A 10,956-nucleotide genomic window follows, 5' to 3' on the forward strand; every position below is an offset into this window, starting at 1 on the left:
CTCTCTGACATATAATTCTGCCATCTGATTATGTCGGTATGTCATTCTGTATGGAATAAAACACGCTGATTTGGTCAATCTGTCAATAATGACCCAAATCGCATCACAGCCCCGGGATGATCGAGGTAACTTCGTCACGAAATCCATGGAAATGTGATCTCATGTCCATTCAGGGATAGACAAACTCTTAAGTAAACCTCTGGGCTTCTTTCTTTCGGCCTTCACCTGTTGGCAATTCAAACACTTCGACACAAATTCGGCAATATCTGACTTCATCTGTTTCCACCAGAACGGTGTCTTCAAATCGCTGTACATCTTCCTGCCACCAGGATGAATACTAAATCGACTACAGTGCGCTTCTGACAAAATCTGTCGTTTCAATTCTGGAACATCTGGCACTACAAGACGGTTATTCACGTACAGAACATAATCATGTACCTGATATTCGGACTAATGTCCTGATCTGACCATCTGAATCGACTTCTGCACATTCTGATCAGTTCTTTGAGCATCCTTGATTCTTGAAATCAAATCTGGTTCAACTCGAATCGTAGCAAGTCGTAGTGGTCTACTATCTGTGTCAAATGCTAATCCAGATAAACAGCAATCTTCAATCATATTTGAAACACCTATCGTCGATAAGGATAACGAACATACCTTTTGACTCAAGGCATCCGCTGCTGCATTTGATTTTCCTGGATAGTACTTGATCTCGCAATCAAAATCTTTCATTAGATCAAGCCATCGATGTTGTCTCATGTTCAACTCTGATTGAGAAAATAGATACTTTAGGCTTTTATGGTCAGAGTAAATCTCAAACTTCTCGCCATATAGATAATGACGCCAGATCTTCAATGCAAAAATGATAGCCGCCAATTCAAGATCATGAATTGGGTATCGAGTCTCGTGTGGCTTTAACTGTCTCGAGGCGTATGCGATCACATGGCCTCGCTGCATAAGAACACATCCTAACCCTCTGTGAGATGCATCGCAATACACAACGAACTCACCAGTACCTGAAGGAATCATCAATACAGGTGCACTGGTCAGTCTCTTCTTCAACTCTAGGAAGCTAGACTCACAATCCTCAGACCACACAAATGGCGTATTCTTCTGTGTCAACTGGGTATTCGCAATACTGGAGAAATATTTGATGAATCGTCTATAGTACCCTGCTAGACCCATGAAACTGCGTATCTCTGGCACAGAAGTCGGTCTCGGCCAACTGATAACAACTTCAACTTTACTCGGATCCACAGAAATACCGTCTCCAGATATGATATGACCCAAGAAGACAACTTGTTTCAACCAGAACTCGCACTTTGACAATTTAGCATACAGTCTTTCATTTCTCAGTGTCTGCAATACAATTCTTAAATGCTTTGCATGCTCATTCCTATTCTTGGAATACACCAAAATATCATCACTAAACACAATAACAAACTCATCCAAATACCTCTGAAAAAAGCGGTTCATCAATTCCATAAACACCGCTGGAGCATTCGTTAAACCGAAAGGCATGACAATAAATTCGTAATGTCCATACCTGGTTCGGAATGCTGTCTTCGGTATATCAACATCTCGAACTCTGAGCTGGTGATATCCCGATCGCAAACAATCTTAGAATAGACAGATGATCCTTGTAATTGATCAAATAAATCATCGATACGCGGCAATGGATATTTATTCTTCACCGTTGCTTTGTTTAATTGTCGATAATCTATACATAATCGCATCGAGCCATCTTTCTTTCGCACAAATAGCACTGGTGCGCCCCAAGGAGAGACATTAGGTCTGATATATCCCTTGGCTAGAAGATCTTCCAACTGTGCTTTCAATTCTTTCAACTCTATCGGCGCCATCCTATACGGGGCTCTCGAAATAGGAACGGTAACTGGAATGAGATCAATACTGAAATCTACCTCTCGGGCTGGAGGTAACCCTGGAATTTCATCAGGAAATACATCTGCAAACTCCCGTACTACTGGCAAATCTAACAATGCCGGGCTCGATTTCTGTAGATCTACAGAATAGACAAGGAACCCTTCTGCTCCTTTCTGCAACAATCTACTCATAGTCAGAGCAGACACTAAGGGAATCCGACATCTGGAACCCTTACCGTAGAATTTCCATTCTTCTGTCATTTCCAGTCTGAATCTGACAATCTTGTGAAAACAGTCTACGGTGGCTCTGTACTTAGTTAACATATCGATACCCACTATACAATCAAAATCATATAAGCCAAGTACAACACAGTCTAAATCGATCTCATGCCCCTCAAACTGTAGTATGCAATGTGTAACTGAAGTCACAGATATCAGACCACTTTCCAGCGGGGAAGAAATAGATACTACAGTCGACAATGACTCAACAGAGAATGAATGCAATAATGCAAAACGTTCAGAGATGAATGTATGGGATGCACCTGTGTCTATCAACACATATGCAGGATAACCGAAAAGAAAACTGTAACGCCCCGAAAATTTTAAGATCCACGCGAACCATATGCATATAAGTTATTAAATTCCTTTGTATTTTAGTTAATTGTTTTAATTGCATTAATTAAAAATGTTGTGCATATTTACATGTTTAAAATATATTTTCTACATGGTTCTATTAAAATGTATTTTTAAATGTTATTCGAGTTGCGATCGAGGAACGGAGATCGAGGGCTGAAAAAAGTAGAAAATGTTTTTAATAAATAATTATTTTTAATTATTTAAAATATGGGTAATGCTTTTTCTTAATTTTGAAAATAAGGGGTTTTGTGGTGATTTTATACGTCGGGACTTAAATTTGATCGGTGTTGGATTTTTAACAAAAACGCGAACGTTTTGGCAACCCGGCCAATAAATTCACAAACTTATTTAAACAATATTATTTTTAATATTGTGATTACTCGCTAATGAGCTTAACTGAGCCTAATTAACTACTTAATGGGCCTAATCCATGTTAGTAGATTAATTAAGTATTTAAAGTATAATTTAACCTCATAACCTACCATAACCCTTCCCCACTCAAGAAAACTCACGCCACTTTCACCAATTCTTTCCCACATGAATTCACGGCACACACACACATCATATTTGGTAAAGAAAATTTGAAAGCTTTCAAGGGTATTCAAGATTTGGCCCTCCTCGTCGTCGTTCTTCGATTTGTCAACGTAAAATCGTGCGTTTTAAACGCAAAGGCACGCCTTAATCTCCTTTTTCTCATCTTTCACACCATATTATGTGTTTGATACATGATTGCATGAAAAACATGACACAACTTTTATATTTTCGTTTTTATGGCTATACATGCACAAAACAAGTGTTTTCATATTTTAAAACTCATCATAATGATGCACAAAGGGGCTGCCATGGTAGGGGTACTTGAAGGGATGTTTTTCCACATATTTAAGGGTCCCTAGGTGTATGTTTAAGGGCTGGAAAAATTAGGGAAAAAAATAAAAACGAAAATAGACTCTTTAAGGGAAATGACTCTTCAACTAGGAGTCTTTGAGTGTCACGGCTGCTAGATGCGGTTAGGGAGGGTCCGCTAGACTTAAGTAGGCTGCATAGGAGGGATGGGTAGAGGCTGGACATGGTGATCAAGGGCTAGAGGCGAAGCTAGCCTAGATTCGAATCATATTAGGACTATTACTCTTGTGCAGAAAAATTCAGTAGCTTCCTAGGCATGTTCAATGGATTTAATGGGCTGTAATTTGGTTGTATATGGGTTAGTTATGTGTTATTAAGCTTTGGTCCAAGTTTGGTAAGTTTTGGTTAAGTTTCGATTCCATGCGAGTCAAAACCGGGAAGTACGTCTAAGTTTAAAAACAAATCGGGAAACGCCTAGATTTATGCGGAATAAAATTATAGAAAATTATATTTAAGCTCAAATAATTATTAAAAGTCTAATTTTTTAATTTGGGAATTTTATATTAAGATTTGGTTTAATTCGGGATTAAAACGCGTTAATATGTTATAGTTAAAGATTAATTTAAAATTCATCGCTTATGCCAAATAAAAATATGATAAAATTCATGTAAGCTTAAATAATTATTTGGGACATGTTAGAGTCAATGGAATTAAGAAAAAATCAAAAACATGAAATTTTACATCTAGGGGTAAAACGGTCTTTTTACACCTAAAAATTAGTAAACGTCATGGCAGTGCCCTAAATGCTGTTTTTATGTTAATATGATTATTTTTAAATGTTTATGAATTGTTCATGATTAAATTATGATTTTTTTAAAATGTCTAAAGAAATTTTATGATTTAAAGAAGACATTTAAAATACATGTTGCATGCTTGCTTTCAAAATGAAAAATGTTATGTTATTCATGATTTTTATAAAGTGACGTGAATGAAAAATGTTGAAGGAAGTGAAGTGATTGTGACTAGTTCGTTAATAATGGCGATGTCGTGAGGGTGATGGTCCGAGTGGGAGCCCGACGATCGTGTTTCCATTATTACGAACATGAGGTTATGAGGATATGAGGTTTGAGGTAAGAATGAGAATATCGTGAGGGGAGAGGGCCCCAGAGGGAGCCCATTCATGGGAGAAGGCCCCAGAGGGAGCCCCGACGATCGTATTTCTATTCGATAATGCTTGGCCAGGGCCCAGTTGACTGGTGAGAGTGTTGCTGATGTCCCCCGCCGCCCAGTACTGTGGTTACATGTATATGGATCCATCGATTTTTGAGGATTGAGGAAAGTCACAATTAACGATCTGAATTCAACAAAGGAAAAAGAAAAAATGTTTATGATCATGAAAAATGTTTATGTCATGTCATGTTGAGGAAAAAGGTTAAGGTTTATGAAATGCATCATGATAATATTTATGAAAATGTTATGTTTAAATTTATGCATCTTCATGAAAACGATATTTTAAGTACAAATATTTTTCACCGTTATATGTTGACTGTATTACGTATTACTCGTTATAAAGATTATGGTGTGTTGAGTTTTTAGAATCACTAGGTGTGATGGATGCAGGTGGTTCTGAGGGAGGACTTGACGGGTGATACTACTGGACTGAAGGTGCACACAACTCGAGGACCAGCGCTTCTATTATTCCGCATTATGACTTTTGACTCATGTTTTATGATTAAAGATTTTTAAGACTATTTACTAATGCTTTTGAGAGATTTTTGAGAGGTTTAGTTGTTAGACAAGACCGAGAAGATCGGATCACAAAAATTAATTTCTTGTGATTTCAATCTTCTCCTTTTTTCACATGATTGATTGTTCTACGTATTTAACACGAATCAATTAATTACAACACACAGGAAATTAGAGATTACCCTTGAAGCGTGCTTACGATCTTCCTCTGCACTGGATCTACGCTTCAAACCTCCAAGCCTTCTCTGGTGTTCTCTCAAACTCTAAACGTAGGATTGTGTGTGGTCACAAGTTACAATATCACATATATATATACAATATATTTGTGATATCTTGTAACAAAAAGATAACTAGAATATCTTTTAAAATATAAATTTAAATGGACAGAATATATTATACCATATCTAGAAGATTAGCTGATAAACTTCCATGTATAATTCTGTCTAGATAAATTTATCCCACATATACCATAAATTATAACTCATATAATTTATCCGAGTTTATATTAGAGCCACCAAAGGGACCTGATCGGATTCAATTAAATTAAGCTCCAATAAATTAATTTGATCCAATCAACTCATGATTTATCAAAATAATTTATTAATCTTATTCTATTCCACTAAAAAGATAAGACTGCACTCTCAAATTAATTGATATTACTGAAGCACAAAATCAATAATAATATCCTCTAATTTATCGACCCAACATATCACCCATGTCGATCAATTAGAACATCTAAAACAGGGTATCATGACCATATAACCCATATTAGATATTCATAGCTTCTCAACCCTCATCTTCTCTTTGACAGTCCCATGTGATCACATCACATAATTAATTCAACAAGAATGTTGAACTACTGAGCTCAGATTTTACTGTCTATAGAAGAACTTGTGAGTTTATGATCATACCTATTGACTAGGTGACAGATTCCATATTACGAATATATGTTCTTTGTTATTTCACTTTAATTCCCAAAACATCGAGATATTGACCAATGGTTTGGTCTCACTCATTGATGTATCAAAGAACTTCAAGTTAGTAATAAAAGTTCATTATCCGCTCAGGATTAAGGTGTTATGTACGACAATCAAGTGATTTGAATTAGTATGGTCAAATCAAATTCAAATCTCACGTGGTCCAGTCCAATACAACAAAATGTATCCTCAATTTTATTACCAAACCAAAGATAGGCTTCAATAAAATTGAGACGATCTTATCAAAATAATTTGTCCTTATTTATTTACCGATCGTGGACAATAAAACTTTGGATTGAATTACAAATTGAATCTTTCCGTGTTTAACGACTTAAACACTCAATTTATAATAATACAACAATTCAATGGACATATGCATTGCTCAAAGTAAATTTATTTAAACAAATAAATGAAGATTATTTTAATTTCAAAATGTCATCAACATATAACAAAAGTACTCAATGGGCATCATACTATCGAACATTTTCCTCCCACTTGCCCTAGAGTAAATGAGTCGTGTCTAGTACACCCATATTTTGAATATGTTCCTCAAAAGCTCTAGCAGGTAAGCTTTTGGTGAAAGGATCAGCAAGATTTTCAGCAGATGCTATCTTGCACACTGTCACGTCTCCTCGTTGAACAATATCCCTCACTAAGTGATATTTTCGTTCAATGTGTTTTCCACGCTGATGGTTTCTTGGTTCTTTTGCATTTGCCACTGCACCACTGTTATCACAATATAAAGTAATGGCATTTGATGCAGCAGGAATAACCTCAAGGCTTAGCAAAAACTTTTTCAGCCAAACAGCTTCTTTTGATGCTTCACAAGCCGCTACATACTCCGCTTCCATTGTGGAATCAGCAATACATGATTGCTTGATACTCCTCCAAACAACGGCACCACCACCCAATGTGAATACATATCCCTATGTGGATTTACGAGAATCTCTATCAGCTTGAAAATCAGAATCAGTATAACCCACAGGTGCCAACTCTGAAGCCGAGTAAACCAACATATACCCTCTAGTTCTGCGAAGATACTTGAGAATATGCTTTACAGCAATCTAGTGCTCTGGTCCTTGGTTTGACTGATATCTACTAACAATCCCAACAGCATAACAAATATCTGGTCGAGTGCATAGCATAGCATACATAAGACTTCCTACAGCCGAAGCATAAGGAACTCTTTTCATGTATTCCACTTCACTTGGATTCTTGGGATTGTGGTCCTTTGACAAGTGAATTCCATGTCTGAAAGGTGTTTCACCCTTCTTGGAATTTTGCATTGCATACCTCACCAATATTTTATCAATATATGAAGATTGAGATAAAGCAATCCGTTTGTTCTTCCTATCCCGAAGGATCTGGATACCTAGAACATAACTTGATTCTCCCAAGTCTTTCATGTCAAACTGTTGAGACAACCAATTTTTAGCAGATGTCATCACCCCTACATTATTCCCAATAAGTAGGATGTCATCCACATATAGCACAAGAAAAATCACCTTGTCATCCAAAATTTTCTTATAGACACAAGGCTCATCAAGATTTTGATCGAAACCATAATCTTTCACAGATTGATCAAAAACGATGTTCCAAGACCTTGACGCCTGCTTAAGTCCATAAATAGACTTTTTCAGTTTGCATACTTTATGCTCTTGACCGTTGTGAATAAAACCGTCTGGTTGTACCATATAAATGGTTTCGTCAAGATTTCCATTAAGAAATGCTGTCTTGACATCCATTTGCCACACCTCATAATCAAAATGAGCTGCAATGGATAAGAGAATCCGAATAGACTTAATTCTAGCCACAGGTGAGAAGGTTTCATCGTAATCGATTCCTTCTCGTTGGCTAAAACCTTTGGCTACCAATCTAGCCTTAAAGGTCTCTATTTTTCCGTCTATTCCTCTCTTTCTCTTGTAGACCCATTTACACCCTATAGGTCTCACACCTTCAGGAATGTCTACAAGAACCCAGACGGAGTTAGTGTACATGGATCTCATTTCTGATTCCATGGCACTCCTCCATTGGTCAGCGTCAACATCCTCCATAGCTTCTTTGTACGTGATGGGATCCTCCTTTTGTTCAATGGAAACCGCATCAAACGATTCTCCATAGAGCAAGTATCTAGAAGGTTGTCGAATGACCCTCCCACTACGTCTAAGCTGTGGAGGTTCTTGGTTGATTGGAATTGATTGTCGTTGTCTTAAGTTCTCTTCTTGATCATTTCCTTCATTCTCCATTTGGATATGATGGGGTGACCGATCATTGGAACCAATGTTTTCTACCACTTCATTTGTTTGGAAGCCAGTGGTTAATGGTGGTAGAAATGTGAATTCAAACTGAGTAGGTTCAGTGCAGATCTCTGGAGTAGATGATTCAGTAATCTCTTCCAAAAGAACCTTACTCTTTGATTCACTCTCTTCTATGTGCTTGTCCTCTAAGAAGGTTGCATTTGTACTTACAAATACCTTCTTGTCTTGAGGACTATAGAAGTAATATCCTCTTGTTCCCTTAGGATATCCAACAAACATGCAAAATTCTGATCTAGGTTCTATTTTATCCATCTTTCTCTTTAGCACATAAGCATGACATCCCCATATCCGAATATGTCTTAGATTAGGCACGCGCCCATTCCACAATTCAAGGGGTGTTTTTGAGACAGACTTAGAAGGAACCATGTTCAATAAGTATATTGCAGTTTGGATAGCATATCCCCAAAAGGATGTACTGAGCTTAGAGAAACTTAGCATAGATCTGACCATGTCCAACAAGGTCCTATTTCTCCTTTCAGAGACACCATTCTGCTGAGGTGTAGCTGGTGCGCTCAATTGAGATATTATCCCATTATCTGATAAGTATGTTCTAAAGTCACTGGATAGATACTCCCCACCTCTGTCTAATCGAAGTGTTTTTATGCTCTTACCTAATTGTTTTTCCACTTCATTTCTGAATTCCTTGAACTTTTCAAAAGATTCAGATTTGTGGGACATTAGGTAAACATAACCGTATCTAGAGTAATCATCGGTGAAGGTGATGAAATACTCAAATCTACCTCTAGCTTGTACACTAATTGGTCCACATACATCAGTGTGCACTAATTCCAAAATTTCATTGGCTCTATGTCCTTTAGATTTAAAAGACTTCTTAGTCATCTTACCTTCCAAACAGAATTCACATACAGGCAAGGATTCCACCTTTAAATTACTTAAAGGACCATCCTTTACCAACCGTTGAATTCTATTAAGGTTAATATGACAAAGTCTCAAGTGCCACAAATAAGTTTCATTAGTGGGAGACAATTTAATTCGTTTGGTGGACTCAATGTGATGCAAAGAGCTGTCATCATGTTTTAAGACATATAAATCGTTATTCAAATGTCCCTTGCAAATAAGAGCTTTATTCAAGGTAATATCAACCACCATTTGTGAAAAATGGACATAATATCCTTGTCTAAACAATAAAGCAACATAAATCAAATTTCTAGTAATCTCCGGAACATAATAACAATGTCTTAAAACCAAATGTTTATTATTCGAAAAATAAAGATAAACAATTCCAACAGCTTTTGCAAACACCACAGCCCCTGTGCCAACTCTTAGAGTATTTTCCCCTTCATTGAGGCTTCTGGTTACTTGGAACCCCTGCAAAGTATTGCATATATGATTAGTGGCTCCAGAATCTACAATCTAAGTATCAGTAGAATCAACCACTAAACAAGACTCAATAAAAGATAACTCACCACTACCCTGCTTCTTGGAAGCTAGATATCCTTGGCAGTTTCTCTTCCAATGACCCTTCTCTCCACAATGGAAACATTTTCCCTTAGGCTTGCCATCTACCTTGACTTTCTTCTCATTTTGTTGTGGACCCTTCTTGTTGGGCTTCTTCCTTTTATTCCCATTTTTACCTTTCGGCTTGGAATAAGACGGCCCAGCAGAAGCAACAACAAATGCATCACCAGTTTTAGTCTTAAGAACACTTTCAGCATTTCGGAGTTCCTTCATCAGCTCAATCAGGGACATGTTTAGCTTATTCATGTTATAGCTAACTTTAAACTGTGAGAACATCTCAGGGAGAGTCTCAAGTGCCATGTCAACCTGAGTCTCTGATTTGATTTCAGCCCCTAACACCTCAGCCACGTTAAACTGAGCGATTAATGCAAGCATATGATCTCTCACGGGCGTCCCAGGTTTCATGCGCATGTTCATAATGGTTCGAATGGCTGCTTGTCGTGCCTGACGTCCTTGATGCTCAAACATTTCTTGGAGGCTATCCATGATTTTCGTAGCAGTGTCCATGTTCTGATGTTTCTGTTGCAGCACATTTGAGATGGATCCCAAAATGTAGCAACGGGCCATCTCATCAGAACTGATCCACTTATCATAAGCCTGCATTTGAGCTGTCGTGGACTCCGTCGTAGGCACCAATGGACAGGGTTCATTGAGCACAAACTTGTGTTTCTCCGCAGTTAAGACAATCAATAAATTACGTTTCCAATCAATGTAATTTTCTCCGACTAGTTGGTTGTTGGTTAAAATCATAGACAATGAATTTCCAGACATTTTTCTGAAATTAAAATAAATTTAAATGAGCAATGCAATAATTAAAATTTCGTGTTATGCATGAAATGCATTTGTAGATCCCAAAAACTACTACAACACAGCAAATTACCTAAAACTCCAAAATACATAATTTTTTCTTTAGGAAAAAACATGTTATTTATAGCTAGGCTGGGACCCTCCCACTAAATTCAATATATCTAGCAACTCATGCAATATCAATTTAGTATTGCTTGATTTTGGCCATCAAAAATATTGTAAAAATATTCTATAGGAAATTCTCACAATATCATTGACTTAAGTGTA

General features: G+C 37.1%; 1 protein-coding gene across 1 annotated transcript; it reads right to left on the minus strand.

Annotated features, from left to right (window-relative positions):
* Positions 1 to 9,777: 9,777 nt before the first annotated feature.
* On the minus strand, positions 9,778 to 10,653 carry LOC140805405 (uncharacterized). Its single transcript, XM_073161676.1, has one exon. It carries the CDS (start codon positions 10,651 to 10,653, stop codon positions 9,778 to 9,780), a length of 876 nt encoding a protein of 291 aa, XP_073017777.1.
* Positions 10,654 to 10,956: the final 303 nt, after the last annotated feature.

This window comes from Primulina eburnea, chromosome 11 (assembly GCF_022965805.1).
Source record: "Primulina eburnea isolate SZY01 chromosome 11, ASM2296580v1, whole genome shotgun sequence".
In the NCBI taxonomy this organism is placed as follows: domain Eukaryota; kingdom Viridiplantae; phylum Streptophyta; class Magnoliopsida; order Lamiales; family Gesneriaceae; genus Primulina; species Primulina eburnea.